General features: G+C 45.9%; 1 protein-coding gene across 1 annotated transcript in view; it reads right to left on the bottom strand.

Annotated features, from left to right (window-relative positions):
- Positions 1-10,515: 10,515 nt before the first annotated feature.
- The window catches only part of IL5RA (interleukin 5 receptor subunit alpha), a 55,457-nt gene continuing 38,146 nt past the window's right edge, over positions 10,516-27,826 (bottom strand). Inside the window, exons 11-13 of the mRNA XM_060111503.1 lie at positions 16,517-16,613; positions 15,172-15,256; positions 10,516-10,602 (exon numbers count right to left, since the gene is read on the bottom strand). Coding sequence (XP_059967486.1) covers positions 10,516-10,602; positions 15,172-15,256; positions 16,517-16,613 — 269 coding nt within the window. The remainder of the gene's footprint in view (positions 10,603-15,171; positions 15,257-16,516; positions 16,614-27,826) is intronic.

A 27,826-nucleotide genomic window follows, 5' to 3' on the forward strand; every position in this document is an offset into this window, starting at 1 on the left:
TCGAAGGGGTCTTTGAAGTAGCATTTTGCATCAGTTGCCTACCTGTGTGCCCTAGTGAACCAATCAGAGGAGACTGTGTCACTATTTTGCAAGGTGGCAGAAAGTGTCAGAAGGCCTGGCTTCTAACTTGATGCCTTGAAAAAGTCCTTTAATCTCTCAGCTTCGTCATCTGATAAATGAAGCCCTGGATTAGCTGAGTCTGACCGAGCTCAAGATGTTTTTTAAAAGTGCCCCGTAAACACCTTCACCCAAACGTGTCTGATTTGTTGGTTTCCATGGTTGTTGCAGGTTAGGCTCACTGGTTGCAAGCAACAGAAGCAACTCTGGATAACCCGAGCAAACAAAAAGGAATGACCCTGGTCAGATAACATGAGCCAAGGAGACACTGAATGCTCAAGCCTTGGTGAGAATAAGAAGCAGGCCACTCTGAGGATCAAGCCTGCAGGAACTTTGCAAAGTCTTTTGGGGGAGCTATTGTGGGGATGAATTGGCTCTGTTTCTGATTTTGATGCCACTCTGTTCAGTATCCAAATTCCTAGAAGAGTCTGATCGATCCAATTTGTGTCATACTGCCCAAGCATCTCGATCATGCACTCATAGGGGAGAGAGAGTTTGTTAAAGGAAAATTGAGATGATGTTTCCAGAAGATGGGATAATAAATGCTAAGAAGGTCTAAGCAGCACACTTTCTATGCTTAGCCCTCCAGGCAGGATTCCCCAACCCCTAGTACCAGTTAATAAGTGCAGGGGGAATGTATTACTGCTTGGGATTTTTGCACAGTGACTCTGAAGGAGAAGCACTAGAAAAGTGTCTATTTGCTTTGCTAATTTAATCTTTCCCAGCACTTACTCTGATGCTCATTTTGTGTGTGGATAGTCCACCTGTGATTTAACTGTATAAAAGGAGATTTTATTTTGCCAGATAAGTGGATTCTCTCAGCATTCCTGAGCTTTTATAAAGCCCACAAACCCTGTGTACGAAACAGCATCTTTCCACGGGGGCAGAAGACATGGGTGATAAATTTCATCTTCAGGTGAGCTTGGAATTCTTCCAGCCTGAGGTGGGAGCTGCCATAAGCTTTTATCTTAAAATAATGATTGAGTTATTCCTACCGTCAAATTTTTGGTTATTCACATCTGGGAAGCAGCCTTCAATCCTGATGAACCTTTTCCCAGTCTCTCCTGCCACCCGTACCTTACTGCAAATATGCTGCAGGGATGCTGAATTCTAAAAAGTACATAAATAGTACATAATTAGCTACTAAAATGTCATGTAATTTTTAAAGTATTTTAATGTAATCAACCACCAGGTGATTTTTGCACACCATATCGGATTATCAATGCTACTGTTCACCACCATTAACACAGATAATCAAGAATTGGCTGTATTTTCTTTTTTTTTCATTTTTATTTTATATTGGAGTATAGTTGATTAACAATGATGTGTTAGTTACAGATGTACAGCGGGGTGATTCAGTTATATCCATACATGTATCCATTCTTTTTTAAATTCTTTTCCCATTTAGGTTGTTACAGAATATTGAGCTGAGTTCCCTGTGCTAAACAGTAGGTCCTTGTCAGTTATCTATTTTATTTTATTTTATTATTATTTTTTATTCAAACAGAAAGTCACAAAAATTATAATCATCCTCATCAGTTCACTCAGTCCCATGTAATTAATATTTTTTCATCTTGATCTTTTGTTAGCACTTTTATGAGTTCATCAGTTTTCCATTAGAGTTCTGAAAATGCTTATTCATTCAGTTCAGCAGTATAGTCAGTTACCAGAAACCTGTACTTGTCAGAGTCTTTTCCATGAATAGTTATCTATTTTAAATATAGCAGTGTGTACATGTCAATCCCAAACTCCCAATCTACCCCTTCCCCAAACCCCACAATTTCCCCCTGGTAACCATAAGTTCGTTCTCTAAGTCTGTGAGTGTTTCTGTTTTGTAAATAAGTTCATTTGTATCATTTTTTTAGATTCTGCATATAAGTGATATCATATGATGTTTGTCTTTCTGTCTGATTATTTACTCACTTAGTATGATAATCTCCAGGCCCATCCATGTTGCTGCAAATGGCCTTATTTCATTCTTTTTTATTGGCTGAGTAGTGTTCCATTGTATATATGTATCACATCTTCTTTATCCATTCATCTGTCGATGGACATTTAGGCTGCTTCCATGTGTTGGCTATTGTAAGCAGCGCTGTAATGAACATTGGGGTGCATGTATTTTTTCAAACCATTGTTTTCTCTGGATATATACCCAGGACCGGGATTGCTGGATCATATGTAGCGCTATTCTTAGTTTTTTAAGGAACCTCCATTCTGTTCTCCATAGTGGTTGTACCAATTTACATTCCCACCAACAGTGTAGGAGGTTTCCCTTTTCTCCACACCCCTCCAGCATTTATTGGTTTTAGACTTTTTTATCATGGCCATTCTGACTGGTGTGAGGTGATATCTCATTGTAGTCTTGATTTAAGAATTGGCTGTATTTTCCTTTGTGACAACTGAAGAATCCTCTGGCCACCCATAGTGATTTCAGGAGCAAGCCTTTTAAAAATCAAAGACTTAGAGTCAATCTCTGGACCTACCCCAAATTATTCTATACAAAAATGACACACATGGGGGCCTTACATATTCAGACAATTGCCACTTATTCGACAGGATAACATTTGTAAAGTTCTAGAATCACAGCTCTCCAAATACTAGCAAATTATTCTATAAATCAGCCATTGTTCTTTTTCCCAAGTGACTTGAGACAGTCACAAAAAACCCGACATAGAATGTGGGTGCGTTCCATAACCAAAATGAGTTGAACTCACCTGACACATCCATTATCACCTTTTTCTTAAGTATTTTCACTTCTTAGTATAAATATTAATATTTAATCATTTTAATAATAAAATTAATAAAATAAAAATATGTAATAATGTTAATAAAAGAAGTTAGGCAGTAGGGTCCTCAGTCAGATGCCAGGTTTTCCACAAAGCCTCTCTCAGTTTCCCTATCTGGCACTGACCTCTCGTTTCTGTGATTCCAGAGCGTGTCATGAATACTCATGAGTGTCTGTCTATCCACTACCTGGTATTTAAATCACTGGCATTCGTGTCTTCTCCCTCCCTGTAGACAGAGAGTATCTCAGGGTTACAGTTTGGCTATGATTCTTGACTTCTGTTACCAGGCTCGTATGCCCCCATCTCTGACCCTAACAAAACTAGAAGGTGGAGAATCCCTGGCACCATTTGGAGTGATTTCCCCAGGCTCTGCCCTCCTGCCAGGATATGATTACCATGTGCCAGTCAGACTGCCCATTCTGAAAGGAGGTCCCTTTCCCCTCATGCTAAATGGGCCATGCAGAATAAATGTTCCAATTCCACAACTCAAGGATAAAGTACAACACTCAACAGAGCTCACAATTTCAACAACATCAGCCTCTGTTCTTTATCACCAACAATTTGCTCCATTGTAGATGAGAAGCCCTCCCATAATATAGACCACATGGAGAGAAAGCAGTTTTTAAAAAATGTCAACCAAATGATAGAGCTGAATGTCAGGAAACTGCAAAGCCAAAGTAATTTAAATGTGATATTCCCAACCTCTGTAAATTGGACTTTCACTACATATTCTTACCTGTTGTTAGGAATACAAAACTATCCCAGGAAATGTGTATATCTTAGGATTTTAACTAACAAAGAGTAATAACTCAAAATTTTTTTCTAGTGTTAAGGGCTCTTTACACTAAGAAGCAGCAGATGCAGGTTTTATCCCTTTTTCACTCATGAAATGGAGGGAAAGAGGTGATACGACAAGTCCATGGTAACATAGACAATTAGAAAGTCAGGACAAGAATTTAGAACTCTCAATTCAGTGCATCTGAACACCTAGAAATAAGGATTTACTGAGAGGAAAGACAAGAGAGGGTAAGAAGCTGGTCTCTTAAATTCAACCAGAGGACAGTCAGGACACTGAGTCAGCAAGAAGATGGTGGTGAGCGGGGAGGGGAGGTGTGTGAGGTTGAGGTTGGGAGGGGGAGGGGTTCTGAACTAGGACCAGGTGCAGGACAGCCATTCAGAGGAACCCTGTGCCCTCTGTGTACCAGGCCCTGTTCTAGGCACAGGGGAGTGGCCAGCAGTCAGGAAGGGGGACCCCACAAGGGCTGCAGAATGGAGGAGATGGGGACACTCTAAGGCTGGTGTGAAATCAGCTGGTTTGGAATGAGACTGGGTGGGGAAGCCAAGGGACCAGCCACGGCGTTTGTCACAATACAGAGAAATGCAATGATAATAATAATCGCAGATAACAATGATGCTCTTAGTATGTGCCAGTCTCTGCAAGTCAACCTGCTGGTTTAGTTCCCACATAGTATTCGTATTTGGTACATGGGGAACCAAGGCTGGGAGGTTTATAGGTTTGTTCCAGGTCACACAGCTGACCAGGGAGGCCAGGAATTCAGATGCTGCTGGCTTGTGACTCCAGGCCTCTCTCCAAAAAGTTAGATATTTATACCAATAGGGAGGGAGGGAGGGAGGGAGGGAGATGATAGATAGATAGATAGATAGATAGGTTGATAGGTAAGGATGCCGGTTCCCAGCAAGAAGGGTAGTGAGCTTCCTAGGAAGTTGTACACCGGGTTGTTGAAAAGTGACCTGGGGCACGGGGGGGCGGGGGCAGGGCTCCCAGGTGTAGGGTTCCTGCAGGGAGAACCCATACAGCTCAGGTGTGGTGAGTTCTTTGCTCCACAGTGGTCTAGCTCAGCTGCTTGGACTTCTTCAACTACAAAGGCTGATCTTTGCTTGTTTGTTTTACTTGGCTTCAGGTGTCTCAGAGTTGTTTTTCACACTCGGACTATCCTACAAGATCAGGGTAGCTACATAAAGTAGAGGAGGCCCAGTTAAACTTGGATTTCAAAACTAGTACTTTTTTATTATAAGCATGTCTCATGCAACATTTACCGAAAATTCAGATTTAACTGGGCCTCCTCTATTTTTATTTGCTAAATCTGGCAAGTTTATGCAGGGAAGAAGTTGCCTGGTCATTGAGGTAATTCATTTCTAGTGCTAAATTCCAGGGTCTTGCTGATGTGTGATCAGTTCTTTGAAGGTTGATGCCTCTGAGGGTGCCAGCACGAGGTTTGCTGTTTTAAAGTCTCTTTTCTTTGCTGAACTCTCCCACCCCCTTTCCGAGGATGGGGTGTGTGTGTGTCCAGGGAGCTAGGCCCGGATGGCGCTCACAGCTGAAATGGTTTACTGTCTAGCCCTTTAAGAGGAAGCTGGCCGACCTTTGAACTATGACACCAGTTGCTTAAGTGTTGATTTCTTTCCCACAGTTTTCCCCCAGGCTTATGCATTCTTTCATTTTATCACCTGGCAGGGACAAATCTTGGGTTTTCATTTTAATAAATGAAAGAAAACGAATAATACACCTTCACGGGGAAAAGAGCCCACTGGAACTTTAACAAAAGGCACGTGAGTCACGTGAGGCACGTGAGGCACGTGAGTCACGTGAGCAGAAAGGGCGGTTCGGGCTCCCGGAAGGTCGTTAAGGGCTCCCGGAAGGTCGGTGGGAGGTAGAGGCTCCGGGAGCTAGGGTGCCGGCCGGACGCTGAGGTCGAGGCAGGCGTTTCTGAAGGGAGAGCCACGCCAACCGTGAGTTCTTGTAACTTCTTTGTTAAACTCTGGTGATATTTCTACTGTTCCCACACAGCGTTAATGAGAGAGTGTGCTGCGTAGAGTTCGGTTCTTTCGATATGAGCTGAATAGACTTGTCTAGTTTGGCTTACACTTAAGAAACTGACTTTGTTTTTCATAGTCTAAGTTCAACCAGTTCCTACGCAGTTGTTCAGGGCACTAAGATAAACAGGGCCTCCTTCTCAATTTCGGAGTATTTCCCCTATAAAGGAGACAGAAAATTTTTAAATAATAAGTGATAAAATAGAATGCAACAGAGGGTACTTGGGGAACATAGACTTCCTGGTGGCAAAGAGCCGAGATTTAGAAGCTAAACTGTCTACAAGATGGGGAAAAAAAAAAAAAAAAGATTGAAAGGGCTTGTCCATCAGAGAAAGCTTCAGCCGCGGCTTGGAGGGATGAGGGACATGGTAGTTGTGATTACAGGGGTGCTCCCCGGGGACGTGGCTGGAGAACTACGGAGAAGCCAAGTCAGAGGGGACTTTGTTTTAAAAGGAGCTTGAACTTGAAGGTGCTGGAGTTATTTAAGGGTTTTGCGCAGGGGTAACCTAGGTAGATGTGCTTCTGCTGAGATGTTTCAAAGTAAAGGAAATACCGGAGGCCAGTATACTGAGAGGCTGCTGTGTTGGTCCTAGCTGAGAGATAATGCAGACAGTAGTGTGGACAAAGAATGAGAGTGTTTGGGGGGGAAATGAGAAATGTGCTCCTGTTCAACGTGCAGATAATTCACTGTCAATTCTGTTCGGCGTTTCTGGTTCTGAACTGCATTTACGTTCATATCTATTACCTAAAAGGGGGATACTGGGGAAAAAACCACGGTTAATTCTTTAACAAGAAATAGTTTTTGAAAACTTGGTACCTTGGAACTTGGTCTGTAGGCTGTGGAAGCGGGAATAGCTGCACAGGGGTCGTCACGGAGACCCTTGGGCTGACACGAAATCCTATTCTAATTAGGTTTTTCACCTTTAGTCGTGCCCTCAAAGACTGTTTTCGGTTCTCCGTTCTAGCTGCCAGATATCTTTTTCTTTAACAAATTAGCACCTAAGGGTTGTTAATTCCACCAGCAGATGGTCCTGACACATACAAACCTCCCCCATGAAAACGTTTGGATTTTTAATCAGGATGTTCTCGGCCCACACGGAGTTCCTCCCCAGGCTGCGTCAATAGCTTCAGGCCTTAAGGCATTTCAGTGAGGCTCAGGTGGCTGAGCTCTTGGCAAACTGCCCTTCCCCCTCTGGTCTCCCCGGCGCATCCCCTGCCGAGCTCAGCGCATGCAGACGCTAAATTTCAGATGGGGCTGAAATCCTTATTGGAAAGGCTGTCGTTCAGAACCACTGTTCTGAGCCTGTGACCGTGAAGGCTCTTGGGAAGGAGGTGGCCGTCCACCGTGTCCTGGTGGGAGATGGGAAGAGGCGGGTGCTTACATCTCATCAACCTGCTGACGAGGGTATTTGCTGTGAAGCGTTCACACTCTGATTTGCCATGACAGGGCAGTGAAAACAGGACACACCACTCAAAACCCAAGTCCTTTTGTATAGTAATTTACACATTGCAGCGTAGCCACATCAGCAGCAGAAAGAGACCCAGGCTACACCAGCCAGATGGCCAGGCACACACGAGCCTCCTGGTTATTTCCAATCATGTTCTCACTAGACACCCGTCTTCCTCTCCGTGCTTTCAGTTTAGACCTTGATGATCTCTGCCAAATAGCATTCAGTTCCAACTGTTTGCAAGGAGCTGTGCCGGGGTGGGAAGAGGGTTTAAGAGGGTCCAAGAAGCATTGATCCCTTCTAAGAGTCAGGGACAGTCCCGGAGGCTGCAGATAAAAATGCATTTCACATGAGCCCCATCGTCCTGGATGGCCCATCCTACAGGACAGCTGCTGGAAGAGGGGGGCCGAGGCCCAGAACGAGGCCCCAGAGGCAGGATCAAGCAGACTCTGCTTTGGAAGTTTTCACGAAGGAGGAGACGTGGGGTACACGTTCCCAAAGACTGAGTGTGAGTTCCACAAGCCAGAAAAGGAAGGGCCTAACCCTCTAGGGAGACACCTGGGCTGCTCTCTGCTGCCCTGACACTGATATCCCCAAATCCGGCGGTGGGTCGGGCTCAGTACCGGGGTGACAGCTGCTACTGAGGTGGAGGCAGGTGGGTGTGAAGCCAGCACCTCACCGAACAGAAAGAACTGTCCACACTGGGCACGGCTCTCTCCTTGTTGTCCAGCCTCCTAGGCAGAGGCAGTTTTCACAGTCCTAGGTTTCCAGGCCCCAGTTTGAAAGAGATCAGATGTGGAGTAATAAGTCGAAAAGGGGTAGGGTTTTTTTTGGGGGGGGTTTTTTGCAAGGCTTTGCAACAAAACAGTTGGTTTTCAAATTTTGTTATTCAGCGTAATCACCTGGAGCAGCTGTTCTCTAAGTGGGGTCAGGACACCAGCATCGGCGTCACCTGAGAGCTTAGGGGAAGGCAGGTTCTCAGGCCCCCCGGGCCTACTCGGTCACAAGCTCTGATCTGCTTTAACGACCCGGCCAGGTGATTCTGATGTGCTCAGGCTGGAGAATACCTAACCTAAGACTTACAGATTCCTAAACACCATTCACAGAGCTTCTAGATCAGGTGATCAGATATTTTGCCAGTCATTGCAGCCATGCCCTCCTGGTCCCAATCCCTAAGCAGGCTTCAGCTTGTTTCCTAACCGTCCCCTCCACATTTCCGGGGTCACTAGTGCCTGTATTCAACCCCTCACTATCCATTTCTTATCTAACATGCTCTCTGAGCCACAGTGATTGCATCTGTCAAACAGGGGCGCTAGCACCATGTGGGCTTCTCAGGATTGGAGGTGATGTCTGGGAAGCATCTGGTGCAGCTCCCGACATTTGGTGTCTTAGCTTAGGCTGCTGTAGCAAAGCACCACAATCTGGGGGGCTTATAAACAACAGAAATTTATTTCTCACAGTTTTGGAGGCTGGAAGTCCCAGATCAAGGTGTCAGCATGCTGGGGTTCTGGTGAGAGTCCTCTTCCCGGTTGCAGAAGGCCAACTTCTCATCTCATCACATGGGGGGAAAACTCTTTGGGATCCGTTTGTAAGAGCACTAATCCCATTCGCGAGCATTCCAACCTAGTCACCTGCCCAAGGCCCCACCTCCAAATACCATCACATTGGGGTGTAGAGTTTCACCACGTGAATCGGGGGTGGGGTGCATTCAGTCCATAACTCTTGGAAATAGGCAATAACTGACAGCTGCCAGACTGCTGTGCCTACTGTCCTGGGCCCAGGTCCCTGCTCTTTGCAGTGGATGGTTATCAGAAAAACAACCCCTGGGGACTTCCCCAGTGGTTAAGAATCCACCTGCCAGTGCAGGGGACACGGGTTCGAGCCCTGGTCTGGGAAGATTCCACATGCCGCGGAGCAACTAAGCCCACGCGCCTAGAGCCCGTGCTCCACAATGAGAGAAGCCACTGCAATGAGAAGCCTGCACACTGCAGTGAAGAGTAGCCCACACTCGTTGCAACTAGAGAAAAGCCCGCGTGCAGCAACGAGGACCCAACGCAACCAAAAAATAATAATAATAAAGAAACGAAAAGAAACGCAACCCCTGGAAGTATTTGGTAGTCAACATGCCTCATTCCTCGATCAGACTGACTAAATCAACTATTCAAAGCATGTCAAGAGTCTGCCATGGTGGAGGTTCGTTCTGAGCCCCGTGACCTTTCCCTGTTCTAAGCTTCCTGTTCCAGGGCCGTGTACAGTCAGCACTGTTTGGATCCCTTCAAGTACCAACTGTCCCTCCTAACCCCTCTCTGCCCAGGACACACCTGTACTTGGTTCTACCTGTAGCCCATGGCCCATCACAAGGGCCACCCATCTAGTTGCAGACTCATACAGGAGGATGTTAGAGGAGGAATTCCTGTCTAGATTGGCATGTTTGTTGGGATACCTGTAGGACCCCTTCCAAACCTCCAAGGCTAGCGTTGCCCCAGCACTACTTGACCAGATGCCCAACAGGTTGCTCTGAAGTCTTTGCAAGCCTTTGCAAGCAGACGTCTTTTCAGAAAATTCATTCTTAATTAAGTGATCCCCTTCCAACACAATCCCACCCAATGCCTTTCTCAGTATATTCCCAGAATATCAAGGCTGGCTTTGAGAATATAATCTTCAAAGAAAATCCTGTCCCCTCCTTTGGTATGGACTGATACGTTAGCTTCTTATGTTTTGAAATTAGTTTGCATCAGATGACACTAACTTGATTGTGCCCATAGAACTTTAGATTCTCTCTCTCTCTCTCTCTCTCTCTCTCTCTCTCACACACACACACACACACACACACTACTTGAAAGAAAAAGTATTCCAGAACTCAGAATAAAAACACCATGGCTCCCACTTGCTATAGGGAAGATAGTCTTCAATCCAAGTTCACTATTCACTCCAGGATGGTGCAAAATGCTTTCTTCCTGAGATTTTAGCTGATCGTTACCATTGGCAGCCGAACCAGTCAACCTGGCACTACCAGAGTAAACACAGTTGACGTTAGCCTTAATAACTGTCTCTCGTGCAGAAGTGTTTGAGGTGGGTGATGGAGATCAGGAGGCTGGCAGGTGAGGAGGTGCTGCCCTGTGCAGAGATCAGACCTGGCAGGACAGTCAGATGAATCAGTGAATCAATCAGCCTGCGTGAGTTAGGGATTTGTCTGGGTGTTTTTCCCCTTGCAGCTAAATTGAGTGTCCGGTAAACTCCAAACTCCCCTTAGCCAAGAAACAGTTGTTCCCATTCTTATCCCCAGGGCTTGTGAGCGTGAGTTGGTTTTGACAGTGCTCCAGGGACAATCAAAACACGGAGTCCTCCAGGGTCTCAGATCCAGCCTCCTCCGCATAGCTTATGACTTCAATTTCTGTTTCATTGGAACCAGTTTTCTGCAAAACAAACCATCCTTCCTTAGATGTCTTCTAGAGAACTTTCTGAGTCTTTGAATTTCTTTACAATTGGTTTCAAGTCAATTTTGCTTATGAAAATAGTAAATGGTCACTGAAGAAAATACGGAAAATAAGTAGGAAGAAAACCAAAAAATACCGATGAACTTAACTCCCAAGCACAGCCCACTGTTTGTCTTCAGCCCTTTTTTCTAGATAGAAAGTTATCTTTACAGTTATATGAAGAGCTTTATAAGTGGATTTCTTTCTGCTTAGCATCACATCCTATTTTAAATTCCATACAGCCAGCCCTCGGTATCCACAGGCTTCACGCTTTTACATAATGGACCCGAGCGTCTGCAGATGTTGGTGCCCGCCGGGTCTCCTGGAACCATGCTCGCTGCAGATGCTGAGGGATGACTGTATGTTCTTTGGCTGCCTCATTCTGAATAGTTCCATTGTATGCCATCCACAGTTGACTATCGTCTTCCCTTAAAATAGGGGTATTATGTCCAATTTTTGGCTATTATAGATAATGCTGATATTAATTACAAAATTCATGACCAAAAAAATACCTCCTGTAAGAGATTGTATTCTTTGACCCCCTTTACTCATTCAGCACATCTTTTTCATATTTTTTAAGTGAAGTATAGTTGATTTACAGTGTTGTACCAGTCTCTGCTGGACAGCAAAGTGACTCAGTTCTACACATATATATTATTTTTTTGTATTCTTTTCCATTATGGTTTATCACAGGATATTGAATACAGTTCCCTGCGCTATACAGTAGGAGCTTGTTGTTTATCCATCCTATATATAATAGTTTGCATCTGCTAATCCCAAACTCCCAGCCCATCCCTCCCCCCCACCCCACCCTTGACAGCCACAAGTCTGTTCCCTATGTCTATGAGTCTGTTTCTGTTTTGTAGATAGGTTCATTTGTGCCATATTTTAGATTCCACATATAAGTGATATTATATGGTATTTGTCTTTCTCTTTCTGACTGACTTCACTTGATATGATAATCTCTAGTTGCATCCATGTTGCTGCCAATGGCATTATTTCATTCTTTATGACTGAGTAGTATTCCATTGTACTCTATATATGCACCACATCTTCTTTATCCATTCATCTGTCGATGGACATTTAGGTTGTTTCCATGTCTTGGCTATTGTTAACAGTGCTGCTGCTGTGAACACAGGGGTGCATGTATCTTTTTGAATTATAGTTTTGTCCAGGACTGGGATTGCTGGATCATATGGTAGTTCTATTTTTAGTTTTCTGAGGAACCTCCATACTGTTTTCCATAGTGGCTGCACCAACTTACATTCCCACCAACAATGTAGGAATCATTCCACACGTTTGTTTTTTTGGCTGCACTGGGTCTTAGTTGCAGCACGTGGGATCTTTTTTAGTTGCGGCACATGGGCTCTCAGTTGCAGCATGCATGTGGGATCTAGTTCCCTGACCAGGGATTGGACCCAGGTCCCCTGCATTGGGAGCGTGGAGTCTTAACCACTGCACTGCCAGGGAAGTCCCAGCACATCATTTTTTGCACTGGACACCACGTGATGCATTGAATACGCAGTGATGGACACTGCAGCTGTGCTCTTTGCCTTATGTACTTTTAATAGGTTGTTGTCTACTTAATCTCGGAAGGAAACCTCTCCAGTTACCAGCGTAGAAACAATGAATGGCTGGAAACCAGTCTGTAACAAATGGAAAGCTCAGAATAAGAGTTTTTGCAGTGCATCTTTTTTATCGCTGAAAAGCTCATCCCCCTGCTTCCTCCCTCCTTCTCCTCCCACCAGAACCTGTGTCTTGAACGTTACAGAACAATTTCTAACTCAGGCCTGGACAAGCAAAAACATGCTTAACAGCCTCTCTGGGTTGGCAGTTACCCTCTGAACCCCAAGATTCTGGGTACCAACATCAAGCTTAGAGGTGTGAGCTGTGATGAAAAGCACAGGGTTTCCTCTCCCACCAGCGGGAGGCTTCCTGGCGGTTTGCCCATAACTCTAATGGGCCCCCTCGTTGTCCTTGTAGCAAAGGCCCCAAAAGTGGGTTGCACAGGCTCTGCCTTTGAAGGTAGAGGCTGGGGCCCTGCCGCACCTGGCCCAGCTGTGGTCAGCTGTGTACTGAGGCACCTACTCCTCCAGGTGGAGGTGGTAGAACTGAGAGCAGGAGGTGACCCTTCATTTCCCCAGTTCTCCCCACTCTCCCCCTCCACCCTGCGGCCCTCCCGCCCCACCCCGTCCCTCTCACTGATCTGTTTTTCCTGACCCGCTGCAATGTGAGAGGAGAGTGCGTTGTCCGGAAGAGCTTGGCAGTGATGGGTTTTGACATGAATCCTTTGCTTATTCTGAAACCAGCCTGTCTACCCCAAGAGTTGTTGTTTTGCACACATGACTTGATGTTTGGTTTTTCTTTTTTTTGCTGCATTGGGTCTTAGTTGTGCGGGCTTCTCTCTAGTTTTGGCGTGTAGGTTTTCTCTTCTCTAGCTGTGGCCCGCAGTCTCCAGGGCGTGTGGGCTCTGTAGTTTGCGGCACACGGGCTCTCTAGTTGAGGCGCTGACCTCAGTAGTTGTGGCGCTGGCTTAGTTGCCCCGCGGCATGTGGGATCCTAGTTCCCCAACCAGGGATCAAAGCCACGTTCCCTGTACCGGAAGGCGGATTCTTTACCACTGAACCACCAGGGAAATCCCCATAACTTGATTTTAATTAACAACAAACCGCAAACTTACACAGTAAGCTGTGAAGCCAGTTTCTTTTACCAACCTCAGAATGTGCAAGGAAATCTTCGGGGGCTGTGAAGGGAAATGAGATGCCAGCACTAAGATGTTCTATTAAGAGGCTGGGACAGGTGACTTGAGTCTGCTGCTTAAAGCACAGGTGCTTTCCAGGCACGAGTGTGCCAGATCCAGGAGGGATCCACAGCACGAATTCACAGGAAGCGAAACAAGCTTCACAGTGCAGCACACTTTCCTTCCAGAAAAGCTACGGGTTAACCAGAGCAAGCCCGTGGTCCCCCTGATAAAGGAGACCACAAGGGTGGAACTGAGGGTAGGCGTGACTCTTGGACCAGCCTCGATTCTCTACTTCAGTAGGTCAGTAACTGTCATCCTCTAAATCATCCCAAACACCCGAACTGCAAACTCTAAAGAAAGGTCACCGCTTACTGCAGTGATTCATTTTGGTGAGTGAGTGATCGACCCAGACGCCCTTACAACCAGTCACCAGTTGACTCATCCTACCATGAGTAACTTTATCAGAGAGAAAATGAAATTTGTTAAGAAAATTGCTTGATGAGGGTCTGCAGTCTGCAGCCTGTGGGCTGAGTCTGGCTCATTGCCTGGTTTTGTAAATAAAGTTTTATTGGCCAGAGCCATTTGCATATCATCTGTGGATGTTTTCCCACTACAGTGGCAGTGTGATAAAGCATTTGGCCCTTGAATGTTTACTATCTGGCTCTTCACAGAAAGTCGGCTGGCCCCTGATCTAAATAACCATTCAATTTAAGAACAGATTTAACAAGCAACCTGCAATACACTGAACATCACAAGACCTTGCTGACAAAAATTAAAGAAAACCTACAAAAATAAGGTGAGATGTCACATTTACAGATTGGAAGACTCGTTATGTTTAAGATGTCACTTCTCCCCAAATGCACCTATAATACAAGACAGTCCTGATCAGGATCCCAGCAGCTTTTTTTGTTGAAATTGATAAACTGGCTCTAAAATTTATATGGAAATAAAAAGGACCTAGAATAACCAAAACAACTTTGAATAGTCATGTTTGGAAGCCTTACACTACCTGGTCTCCAAGTTTACAATAAAGCTCTAGTCATCAAGACAGTATTATATTAGCATAAAGATAGACAAATAGATCAATGCAACCTAATAGTCCAGAAATAGACACAGATATACATGAACAACTTATTTTCAACAAAGATGCCAAGGCATTTCACTAGGGAAAGGATGACTTCTACCATGTGATGCTAGAACCATTGGATGCCATTGGTAAGTGAGCATTCAGTTAAGCCTGAGTGCTCTGAATGGTTAACAGCGCCTAAGAAAACATATTTGGGGAAATCATTTGCCTTTTCTATGGTTCTTTATACTAAGGAACTAGGAAAAATCCCTCTGAAAAGCTTTACTGATTGGGGTACCCATGTGTAGAAACATTGATTGTTAGAACGTCAGAGCTAAACAGGTCATTGGACCATCTCATCTGTGCCCCTTACTGTGCAGAAATGGAAGTCAGGGCCCATGGGGTTGAAGGAATTGCTCAGGGTCTGGGTGATAAGAGCTGGGTGATAGAAAATAAAAGTTCAAGTCTGACTGGTGAGGACACTCATAACTGAGTAGGACCTTTGCAATATTCAAAGACTGTAATGAACATATATTAAAACAGTCAGCCGAAGAGCAGAATGACTAAAGCAACATGAAGTCACCTGTCCTCCTGGGTAAAGACCCTGCCTTGTAACATGGAAAACGAATGACCCAGTGACAGATCCCTGGGGACCCAACCCTGGGCAGATGTGACATATCATAAGAACCTTCAATATTACCTCATAGTTGACAGTTACAAAGAATTCTTTAATATTACTCTTTGGTGCCGGAACAGGTGGAAACAACTTGGTCCATAAGTGGCACCTGAAAACAGAGTAAAGGAGGGAAATAGATAAGCAAGAACAGCCTTTCTTGTCCTTAAATATCTACTCTAATACTTGACCTAGTTAATCCCTGGACCTGCTGTTTTGTGAATTCAAAATCGTCATTGACTAAGACTTCCAAATATCTACAGTGTAATAATAGTTGAAGACCTTGGGGGTACTACAAGGCTCTGATGTGACTTCTGAATCATCCAAGAAAGACAAAATGGCAATTGCTTCATGTTGGTGCATGTTACCAGGCCTGATTTCTGAAAATGATGTACATCAAGTGCGTGGGGCCCCAGGGTTACCCACCATGCTGGTAGGCGGCCCCTCCCCCTAGGCGCCAGCTCTCAGGGTTTACTGTCTTTTTCTTCTCCTTTGAGCTGCCAACCGCCCCCCCAGCCTATAGATGCCATCTGATAAGACATAATAGTGAAGCTGTTTAAAATAAAAGTCACTTTCTAAATTATGAAAAAGCTAAGATAGAACATGTTCTGCAGCCTCCTAAGTGGCACTTGGCCTTCCTGGACGCCAGAAGGGATGAGAAGTTCTTATGGGGCCATTTGTAAGCTCTCGGTTTGGCCACCAAATCTGCGTGACACTTCTAGAATCTGTGTCTGACCTGGGAACGATCAGCCAGTAAGGGACTGGATGACCGAAGGACCAGGGTAGGAGTTGGTGCTTCATAATTGGGGATCATAACAGGAGGCACCAGAGTGAGTTCAGCGTCCAATGGGATGCCTTCCTTTACCCAAGACGGAACAAGCACGCCCTGGGGGCTCAACAGAGGCAACCAAGTACAGAGTGGAAGGCAGTCAGGGAATCAAAAAAACACAAATGTAAAAACCTTCATAGAGGGACTTCCCTGGCATTCCTGTGGTTAAGAATCCACACTTCCACTGCAGGGAGCACGGGTTTGATGCCTGGTTGGGGAACTCAGATCCCGCCTGCCACGCTGTGTAGCCAAAAAAAAAATCCTTCACGGAGATGAATAATAGACTGTCGGCAAATTCAGGAAGGGGGTACCTAACGACTGAGGGCTGTGTTGTGCTCTGTGTCCAGTTTCTGTAAATCACCTACTGTTTCCCAGTTTTTTATTTGGTCCACACTCATCTTGGAAAGGCTGTCCAGGAAGACACAAAAACATCGTAAATTCCACCTGATAACGAGAACCCTCCATCCAGTGGATGCGTGGCAAGAAGGTAAAAATCCAATATTTAGATCCCAGTGAAAGCACCCAAATAAAAAGAATACCTACATTCTGCAGATGAGTGAGAAAATTAACAAGATCAAGCAGATGGTCACTGTAACTGCAATAAGGAACCATTTTGTCCAGGGTTTCGGCTCATTGTTTCCTAATGAAAAAAAAAAAAAAAAGAAATCAGAACTAGAATCATCAGCAGAAAAGAGAGATGACTACACTAGGGCATAAGGGGACTTGGGTCTGGGTTGAAGGTGCTGGGTGATGCTGGGAAAGTAGCTGAACCTCCCCAAGCTTTAAATTTCTCATCTGTAAAATGGGGCAGGGTGGGCAGGGAGCATCCATCTCACAAAGTTGATACAAGAGTGAAATGAAATAACGGCGATGGCAATGAGGCCACTTTTAATCTTGAGGCATTATTTAATCAGTGAGCAGATATTTATGGAGTATATTTTAGGTAATATGCCAGCTGGATCTTGGAGCTTAGCAGCTTTTGGTGAGTACTAAGGTTTTTAGGTGAAAAAGGTACAAAAATGTAAACCTACTCAGTAACCTAATTGCAGTACAGTCAAAACATTTTACAAAGTTGGACTTTTAGAGGAAGTACAGTGTGGGATAATACTCATAGTTCACAGCAAAGGTATCAGACTCGGTTGTAAGTTTACAATCTGAATTATCCTCACAACACCTCTTAAGATTATACCTGTTTTCACAGATGGAAACGTAGATGCTAAGTTGATTCAGTACAGAAAGTATAAATATGCCACATGCTGCCTGACTATCTAGTTAAATTTGCTTCTAATCTGTGCTCAAGCATAGGTTCTTCTGTGGGCTTTGATGATAGCTTTGGGGTGTGTGTGATTTTTTTTTTTTAAGGTACTGGAAATACCTTCAAGAAAAACCCAAGGCCATTTACCAAATGGTGTTTAAAGGGTAACCTGCTTGCTAAACTGTCTGATTCATTATTAGAGAAGAATGCAAATCTTGAGTTATCTCCCTGAATGCATGGGTCCTTTCTGTGTTCATTCGTTCCTTTATCCACCCATTTAGCCAGTATTTATTGGGCTCCTATTATGTGTGGGACATTATACGTGTTGCTGGGAGACAGCATTAAAAGAAAACATGTGAACCCTCCCTTCCTGCAATTGAGGGAAGAAGTCGATAAGCAAATAAAGACACAGGTAATTTAGTGACAGAAGCTCTAAGTACAGAGGTGAGATACACACCCCACCCCGGGAGAAGCAGGTCCTCATCCTTGGTTTGCCGTTAACGGTTTCTATTATAAAATGATAAGGGAATGTAAGTGGAATTTTCAAGTCCCTTGTAAATATCTTAAGACTTCCAAAAGCCCCAAAGTACTTAAAACTCAAATCTTGCCAGGTATCAGGATGGAGAGATGTCTTGAGGATTTAATGCTAGTGATTCCATTGTTGCCTTGATCTCGTGCACTTTTTTTTTGTTTTTCTGGCCTCCTGAGAACTCTTAGTTGAGGTTTATCCTCTACCTCCCAAAAGCTTTAATCTCTCCTCCTTCATCTCCCTTCTGCTTTCAGGTATTCATAGAGTCCTTTATCTTGAATAAGCGTTACTTTGCCCTGTCATCTCTCCCAACTATTATCCAATACCTCCTTACTTTGTTTCCCAGCCTCATTTCTTGAATAAGGGATTCAGGCAGCTTCATTTTCCCATCTCAGAAAGCACTTTAAAAATTTGCTGGTGGCTTCCTCCTGGTTGAAGCCAAAGGACGGTCAGTTTCTTTTTCCAACTTTATTTTTCCTGACCTCCCTCCTGAATTTCAGATTTGATGGTTGCACCCACCTGGAAACCAAGCCACTGGCTCCTTTACCCAAATATTCCTCTTCTTCAATATCATTTCCTTCCCCGCTTTCTAATTTCAACTGCCCCTCACCGCTCAGCCTTAACCCTTTGGTATTTTCCACTATGGTCTATTCTTTGAACTTTGAAATGTTTGTTGAGCACAGCTTCGTCTTTTAATTCCATGGCATCCTCTCCCGAGTCTTTATCCCTGCCCAGCTCCCAGTCTGGATCTGAGACTGCCTGTAGGTGGAACCCACTGGGATGTGTCTCAAAGCTGACAACGTTCAAAACCAAACTCACACCTTTCTTCACATCAAAACAACTTCCCTCATAACTTCCCCATTCTGATCTCCCCTCTTCCAAGATCCCAAACTGGAATCCTTGGAAGGCATTTGGATTCTTCTCATTCTCTGTAGCCCCTCCCTCCTTTCCTCATCCACTTGGTTTACACCAGTACATCACACCCAACCATAAATAAAAGAGAACCAGCCATATGTATACACATATCCCCTCCCTTTTGGATTTCCCTCCCATCCAGGTCACCACAGAGCACTGAGTAGAGTTCCCCATGCTATACAGCAGGCCCTCACTAGTTATCTATTTCATACCCAATGGCATATATATGTCCATCCCAACCTCCCAATTCATCCCACCCCCCTTTCTCCCCACCACCGGTGTCCACACGTTTGTTCTTTACATCTGTGTCTCTATTTCTGCTTTGCAAATAGGTTCATCTGTACCATCATAAATGCAATATATGCATGCTTTTGTGTCATGACTTTGCCTAGTCTGGAAACCTGGGTTCTATTCTTAGCTTGTTGTGAAGGTGGCCGTTCTGGGCCTCAGTTTCCTCATCTGCAAAAATGAGGAAGTTGAACTCTGACCCTTAAGAATGCTCTCAATCCAGCACATTTTTTAGTACCCCTGACCCAATCCACGGCATTGTCGTTTGGTGTATACTGACCTCTCACAAAATTGACTTTAGTATATTTTCATTGGTGAAAGTTGGAAAGTTGTAGAAAAGAACAAAAAATAAAAGTTATCAGAAACCAGCAGTCACCAATAGCTTATCTTCTACACATGTTTTGACATTCCCTTTTTAGTTACCAGACACTCTGCAAAGTGTTCACCTTGCAATCTCACTTGAATTCTCACAGCAGTGCTTCAGGGTGGGCGCTGCTGTCCTAGTTTGATGGATGGAGGAGCTGTCGCAGAGAAGGGTGGAGGGGGTCAGCTGAGGACCACAGCTAGTAGCTGGGGGTGAAGCCCAGGACGTGCTGAGCAGCTGTGCTCTTAACCACGGTGCAGGGACCCCGTCCCACTGCCCACCACCCCCAAACCCAGGACCCACTGCATGGGCAGGCGCTTCACGGAACACATCCTAAACATTTCTCTGTCACGGAATACCCTCCCGAGCATCCTCTTCCCGGCTGGATACCACTTCCTTCCAAGGCAGCCCTGTTTTGTTGTGGTGTCTCAGCTGTTGGGTGTGGCTGGGTTTGCGGGCTATGTCTGTAGTAGAAGGGGGCTGCCTTGTAAGCTACCAGTCCTTCCGATGCTCCCTGGGCTCTAGCCAGGACCGAATCACTTTATTTAAAATCTCTGACCATGGCGTTGAAAAAGAAGTTTCATGTATTTATAGCTGTTTTACAAACAGGTGGTAGCCACACTTTGGCTCTCTGGGGCTCTGCTTTTCATCATTTTACAAACCTTTTATTTTCCCAAATCCCATAGACACTCACTGGTTCTAGGATTAGTATTCAGTTCTCTGGATTGTCACCGAGTGTCCCGTTAAACCTAGTTTTTACTGCACTTGCACGTAGCTAATATAAAGAGCAACTGGGATGAACTACTACCGTGAAATCAAATACCAGCTCGCTTTATTTCCCACTCTGATTTCCTGAATAAGGGATTCTGCCTGCCTCATTGCCCCATCTCTGAAACTCACTGTAGCGCACTCTGAACCATTATGCAAGTCCCCTAACAAGTACATTCAGAAACTCTAGACTCATATACATGGAATATAAATTTAGCAAGGGTTATGCCAGTAGCAAAATTATTCCTGTTTGCAAGTAGGTTAAACAGGTGAAGCTTGAGTCCTGCAGAAAGAATGAGTCGTGTTTTCAATATTATCAGGGTGGCACCCTGAGTCCCGTTGGCGTCTCAAATTGTGCAATTCTCTGCAGGCTGGTATGTCAGGTCCTGATAAAAGTGCCGTTCACTTCTGAGCGTGCTTACACAAACCTTTTCAGTTAAACCACTCTCTAGCTGTTCACTTGAGCGCTCACAGTGATAAGTGAAGATTCTCTCTGAATTAACAAAACCTCTTCGGAGAGGCAACTGATTTTATTTCTTTCGATCAAAAGAAAGTTAGTGGTGCATGCAGGGTACTGTGTGGAAAGCAAAGTCACTGTCACTGCCTGGAGGGAGGGGGCACATGAGTCATTTCTCCCCTCCTGGTTTCTGCAGTGTCCCACCTTGCTTCAGAACTACTCCCCTACCGCCACCTGAGAACAGAGCTAACCCCCCAGACAGCAGAGCCGAGGTCAGCTTTACCTGCAAAGAAAACCTAAACTGGCATGTAAATTCAGTGCAAGAAAAAGGTTTCACATGTTCACTACCAAATGGAAATTGCTTGGGGATTATCTACCGTTACGTTATTTATTAATGCAAAAACGAAGTTGAGAGTCAGTTATGTAAGTAAAATGAATTAAAGACAGCACCTCCTCTGACTTCACTGAAGGTAGAACAGGGGTACAGTTCCCACTGACAATGTATATTGTTCCGGTCAAAGTGATTAAGAATTTCAATTCTGTAAAAGTTGGGAGGCCCCTCGGTACATCATTAATTTGAATTCTGGGGTCTCTGACGTTGGACATTTTCATAAGAACAAGCGTTTCAAGGTAACTTGAATCTTTTTTCTGACTCAAGAATGAGTTTTCTGCCGTTAACACGGAAGCCACAGATGTCTCTTTTCAAGAAATTGATGGGCGCCACTGTTTGGTTATGCAGAGATGAGCTTTAGAAAGACCAAGTCGCAAAGCCTGTCCTGCCAAGGAGAAGAAGCCTTTCAGACTCTGCACCTCATTCTAGGATGTTCTCCCAATATTGCCAACTTGGAGCATTTGGGAGCTCAGCTGTCTGGTTTCTGGGTGACCTTGGCTCCCTCAGTTTCTGACGTCTCGACCATTTAACCTTGAGAATTAGCCAACTAATGAAAATTCTGCTCGTGCTGTATGTCCTGGGAGTGTATGGTGGGAAAGGGACAGAGGGGGACAAATAGCATGGTGGGTAGAGAGAATCAGGCCCTGGCCCTCGTCCCAGCTCTGCCTCTGGCTGCCCTCAGAGCTTTGTCAAGTCATGTGCCTCCCGGTGCTGCGGCCCCACTTGTTCTAGAATTGTGTGATCTTTGTAGTTCAGACTAATAACTCTCAGAAGGTCGATTTGGTTTGGAGGCTTGTTCCACCCTTAAGCTGTTCATACAAGTATGACTGCTAGGGATTCCATATTGCATTTGAATCTAATTTCAGACTCAGCAATAGGTTCTGCAGGAAAAGAGCTCATTAGTAAATTGATGGGGCTCTTCCAGTGAAGCAGCCCTACTCTGTTAAACCAGCAGGCGCTGGGAGGAGTTCTGAGGGCACTGACAGCGCTGGATAACTGAGAGGATGCAGGTGCATTAGTCTCCGAAGCCTCCTGCACTTGTCTCTCATTAGAGCGGGAGGCTGCGGCGTCGTCTGTGAAGGGACCCGCCAAGCCGGTCACAGGCTCACAATGCAAGCAAAAATCATAAGCAAGTCCTTTGGGTGGGTGAGCTTTCTAAGGCAGCTGTCAAGTGGATTGTGGGAGGGTTTTTTTTTTAGGGAAAAAAAATCCCTTTACCTGATTTCGGGAGAGTGAAAGAGAGGGCTCGGCAAATGCAGCCTCAGTGGACGGAACATAGGTAGTCCAGGGTCCAGAGCAAAATGCACAGAACGTGTTCTGTGTTCATCTGGGGAAATTGGGCTCAGTGACCCAAAATATGGAAAGGACATGGAGATGCTTGGGATGGGGGGTGTGGGGGGGTGTACCTTTGCGCACTCAGGATTCCCTAGAGGGATCACTGCCGTACTGTTGGTCTGCATTTGTCCCCAGTAGGACACGACCTGATGAAACTAAATAGAGAACTCCTCTTTGCCATCTTCTTCTTCTTTGCAGACAGCACCAAGAGGTGTGTGCTTTCTGGGGCCCTAGGCAACCCAGAACTTTCTTCCCTGTAAGGGGTTTGCTGGCCCTGTTCTACCAACCTGCTAAAGCAACTGAAAGCTGGCTGCAGAGGCTGTAGTCTTTACGTAGAAGTAAGAAACAGGGGTGAAGCGCTTTCATCCTGGTTCGGCCGCTTGCAACAGAGGTGACCCTGAGCAAGGAGCCCTCAGGAGCTTCCATCACCTGCTTTGTTCAACAGGGATAAGAACTGGCTGAGTTATTCCTGTAAAGTGATTGGCCCGGTGCTAGTTCATAGTAGGTGTTCAATGAATGTTATTATAACTGTGATTATGATTAAACACATCGTGTCAGCAGTAAGGCATCAAGATAATTTCCCTAAATCATCAAAGCCAGGCTAAGATTGGAGCCCTTTCAGAATCCTCAGAAGGCAGAGTCATAAGCTCAGGCCTCGAGGGAAAGAAAACACCAAATATTGAAGATACGAGGGAGGAGGAAAGGGCATAAAGCACGGTGGTCCTCACCCCAAGGAGGTTTGTATTAACATGAACGCTGTGGACACCTCCTAACGGGGTATTTAGACCAGAGTAGCCTGAAGAGGTCAATGAAAATGTCCCCATTGCTTGGGCTCCATGGAGGCTGACCAGCTCATGAGCTGGCAGGGCAACCCTTTCACTGCCGCCAGTCTCCACAGCCAATCCTCCTGCCTCTGTCTCCCTGGCTGGCACTGTCACCCACGGGGTGACAAGCACCACAGAAAGAGCGCGACGTGGACCCAGTCCTGTGGCTGTGTTCTACGTCCGGGCCCATCACTTCCTAGCTCTGTCACTTGGGGTAGTTCCTTAACCCCTGTGCGTGTCTTTGCTCATCTGTAAATTAGGAAAATCCTGTGTTTGTGAAGATACATAAGATAACATAGGTGAACACGCCAAGCACAGTGCCTGCCCCAAGAGGGGAGTCCCACCTTCCTCCCATCATCTGGCGGGCCCATCTCGAGGCCGAGGTCACGCGTGGCAGTCTGGTGTGGACACCACACCTCCAGGCGGCCGGGCCTGAAAGCACAGGGGAGCTCCCTGCTCCCGACATTTGGGGACAGAAGTTGAAGGCTCCCTGCTGGCCCTCCCCCAGGCCACGGGGCTGAAGTGGTCCTGCTCCCCTGTTGGGAACGAGTAAGCGGTAGGGCTGCCAGGCGTGGGGCTACCAGCCTGGAAACCACAGGAGCCTGGGGAAAAGGAAACAGTGGATCAAAGCGGCCACCACATTTACCAACCCGAAACCCCCCATTTACAAAGAAAACCCAGCATCGTCACAAGTTATATCACCCTCAGGGAAGCCAAGTGGGTTTTTCAGGTTACTGACTGGGTCAACTTTTTATTCCTCAATCAGTTTTTGTCACTAATGAGCCAGAAGCCGGCCATTTCTTCACAGAAGCTTTTGAATTTGCAGAATTCATTTGGAAGACCCAGGGAAAGTGGATCTGAGCCCTCTGCAGTGTTTCCCCTTCACCTGTCTCCTTCCTGGTTTTCTCGCTTTTTCACGATAGTGTGAGGAAGTAGAAAGAAAGTTGGTGGCGAAAGGAAAAGAGAAAAGAGCATAGGCGCGGAGTCAGAGGGTGGAGCCGGCAAAGGGTAAAATGTAGGAGGTGGGCTGGAGGACCTCGAAGGTGACACCAAGCCCTCCAGGTTTTTATTCCAGGTGCCCTGGGGCCGGTGTGCCGGGTTTCCTCACTCATTCACAGCCCATGAATGTCAAGTCCGAGGAAAAAGGCACGAGAGTTTCCCTGTGGGAGCCTTGCTTCCATCCCAGCCCCGGTTCTTACTTCCCTCCCTGATTTTCTGCTTCCAACTCTTTTCATGAAGTCCTTACCAATTCTAGAATGTGTGATGTGACTGTAAGGCTCTCCCCACCCTAAACACACACACAACAAACGAACTGTGACAGAAAGCCACGGCCAGGATTTCCTGTGAGTAACAGGTCTCGAGGAAGATGCCCCGAAAGGAAAAGCCGCCGCCCGTGTTGACCTTGACCGCACAGCTGAACCATCTGAGAAAAGCAGTGAACTTTCCCCTACTCCCCGGGGTGTAAGTGCTATACATCTCAAGCCTAAAGCAATATTTTTTTTTGTAAATACATTTTAATTGGTACCTGGTACCATCATCGAATAGATCCTGGCCTTCATATACGGCCTTCAGTGATGTCAGGGCAAAACCCAATTGTTTGTTTGAGGGGCAGGGCCTGTGCCGGGGGGGAAGACCCGTCACTGATACGCAGGACTCAGCCACTGAGCCTGACCAGCAACACGGCTGGGTGGACGCATGTGTAACGCTCTTGTCCACGGGGAAGGGCATTATTGTAGGAAACTTTGTTTTCATTATTGCTTGTTTCCTGCATGATATTTGAGCTTCCGGGAGGGGAGAGAGAAGAGAAGATGATGGGCTTGAGAAAAGTCATGTCTTTACTCAGACCAGAAACCACTCAGGAGACACCAGGTTTTGGTAAACAGGAGATGGCCCAGATAACAAGGGAACAGAAGAGTCCGGAAGTTAAGAAAGTTGCAAAAGGAGGAAGAAGTGTGAAAAGTGGAAAGTTAGCCCTTCAGATAAGGCAGAGAGGCCAGCTGAGGACGGGCAGATGAGAATGAGGGCTGATAAGATGAAACTGCTCCTTCCATCTGAGAAAAAAAAAGTATTCCATGTTGTGGAAATCCCAGCACAGGAGGGCAGAGTTCCAGGGCAGGTGAAGAGCACACTGTGGCTGGCTGGACCCCTGACGGCTGCCCCTGTGCCTCTTGACTGTCCAGGGACCTTGCCAGCTGGAGCAGGACAGCAGTCCTGTCTCCTCCGCCCTCCCTTTTCATCAGTCAAAAAACTTACTCATCTGGTGTCTCTCTCTTGATTCAATAACCCTGGGTGATGATGGGTTAATTAGTAAATTGAATCTATTCCAATTCGCTAATTGACTCCTATGTCACCTATTTGAGAATATTATCCATTAATAGCCACTTCTTGGCTGTTTGATAACTACTGAATTACTTAATATCTCTGGGCCTCCATTTCCCTCAAAGGAGGTGGACTTAATAATGTCTAACAAAGAGGTGATGTGTGTCGGGCCTTGGTGTGAAAGTGGAAGGGGAGGGCTCCAGGGTGCCATTTTTAAGACAAGGTAGGAGTGGAGGAAGGATGTCTAGAGGAAATGAATGGAGCGGGAACACTGCCTGGTAGGCTGCAAGCGGAGCATTATTATTGCTGCATCCTCCCCGGGCAAGGAAGAGCCATGTGGAGTGTCCCAGAGGAGCCCGAGCTTCCTGTGATGTTTATTAATCATCCTGATGACAGTGGAGAACCTGCATTGATTAAATTCACTGATGATCCTAAAGTGAGCAGGGAAGTCAATTCCAGAAAGGATGGATTTATAAGGCGCGTGGTAATATTAATCAGCTCATCTTCATGACCAGGCCAGCAGCAAATGAAATGGGATTTGCCGTGGGTGATGGCAGTGAGGCACACCTGAGGGCAAACGATAATGAGCCCGGTTCCAAGCTAGGAAGCTGTTATTTAGAAAATAATCATGAGGCGGCAGCTCTAAAGTGGAGAGTGAAAAATAAATTAAAAACAAGCTTAAAATAAACTCAGCACAGGTCACGATCTCTCTCTCAGCACTTTTGTCGGCGGTTGATGGGGGTAAGAGAACATGAAAGGCAGAGCAGGGAAGACCTTACAAGTGAGGAGACTCTCGTGTTACAGGTGAGGAAACTGAGACCCAGAGGGGTTAGAGGTGACTGACTAGGTCGGGGGCAGCCAAACCCTGCCACGCTGGTCACCACTCTGTCCCCTGCAGGGGTGACAACAGGGGACCACGCCTTTGGATGACCTAGATGTAACTTGAGACTCCCTCTCAACACAGCTGTGGAAGCAGTCTCTGATTACTGGGCTCATGAAATACTATCTCCGCATCTCTAACTTCAGTCGGAGCGAGGCACTGGCCGAGCCACGACCAAAACCTAGATCTCCTGATTTGCCTCTCGCTTTCTTCTGCTCTCTAGGTTCTAAACTCTCAGCAGACAACACTGATGAGAACTCAGAACCCAAACACTAAAAAATCAGAACTGGCTCCATAACCAAGGTTCCCACCTTGGTCTCCAAGTTAGTTTGAGGTCCTCAAATAGAATTTTAAAAGAAATTTTAAAAAAACTCTGAAACTGTATGCGCAGTGATGTTGGGAAGACACTCCGAAATGTCAATAATTGGGGGCCAGTGAGTTTTCGGCCTTTGGGGAATAACAGCATTTAAAAAAAAATCCACCAAATGCGGGTCATGAAAATTAAACTTCTATCACAGGCGTTTGAAGAAATTCATAGCCTTGTTGAAAATTCCCTGAGACGGATTTACGTTTCTTCTGCTGGTCCCCCTCTCGGGGCGTAGAGTGGATTCCGTCTGTGCAGATAAAGCGGTGTGGAAGGGGTGCCTGCGTGCGGTGGGTCTGTTTCATCAGGTTGGGGCCTGGACCTGGGGAGGATGCAGTGGGGAGGGGGAAAGACTGGCTTTGGCAGAAACATGAAGTAGGTGCAGTTGGCCGGTTCTCAGTTCCTTTTGTCCTTCCGGTTTCCTCTCCCAGCAAGGCTCATGCTGGTCCTCTGAGTCCCAGTGCGGAGTTGTGGCGGCCGTGCCATAAGGCTGTGCTGGTCGTGTCACACAGCTCTAGGGGCTCCTTTCCCCTTTGGAAACTCAGCGACTCAGTGAGACCAGTCCCCTTGCAGACTCAGAACCCAGCTCCATTTCTCGGGTCTTTCCTTGTCTTTCTCAGGCTCCCTTGGAAATCTCCCTGCTATGCATCTGGTCTGACTTAGATCCACATGGGCCCATGGGTCTCTGCCCAGGAATGTCCTGCAGAGACACCCGTTAGCCTAAGTGAATGAATGAAATGATAGAAAATCCTAGCATGTGCCGAAAGAAATCTCTCCTTAGGTACACCCTTCAGTGGAGCGTTAACTACCTTGTAGGATGAGAGAGAGTGATATTCACATGCTTGACCAGCCATAACCACAAAGTTAGCTACCAGGATCCCTTAAATACATCTTTAATTTGTTCAGCTCTGTGCAGCTTGCAGCATCCCGGCCCCCATGCCATAGAGCTAAGGTCTCTGGTGCTGGCGTCAGTCAACTTGGGTTTGAATTCCTTCTCTGCCACTCACTGGCCATGCGGAGTTAAGCAAACTGTCTAAACTTTCGAAACCTGTTTTCTCATCTGCAGAACAGTTTGGTGGATAGGATTAGTGAAGCTAGTGCATGTGAAGCACTTAGCACAGGGCTTGGAGGATAGTCAGCAATAAATGTTATCGGCTGTCATTG

This window comes from Mesoplodon densirostris, chromosome 10 (genome assembly GCF_025265405.1).
Source record: "Mesoplodon densirostris isolate mMesDen1 chromosome 10, mMesDen1 primary haplotype, whole genome shotgun sequence".
NCBI classification, from domain to species: domain Eukaryota; kingdom Metazoa; phylum Chordata; class Mammalia; order Artiodactyla; family Ziphiidae; genus Mesoplodon; species Mesoplodon densirostris.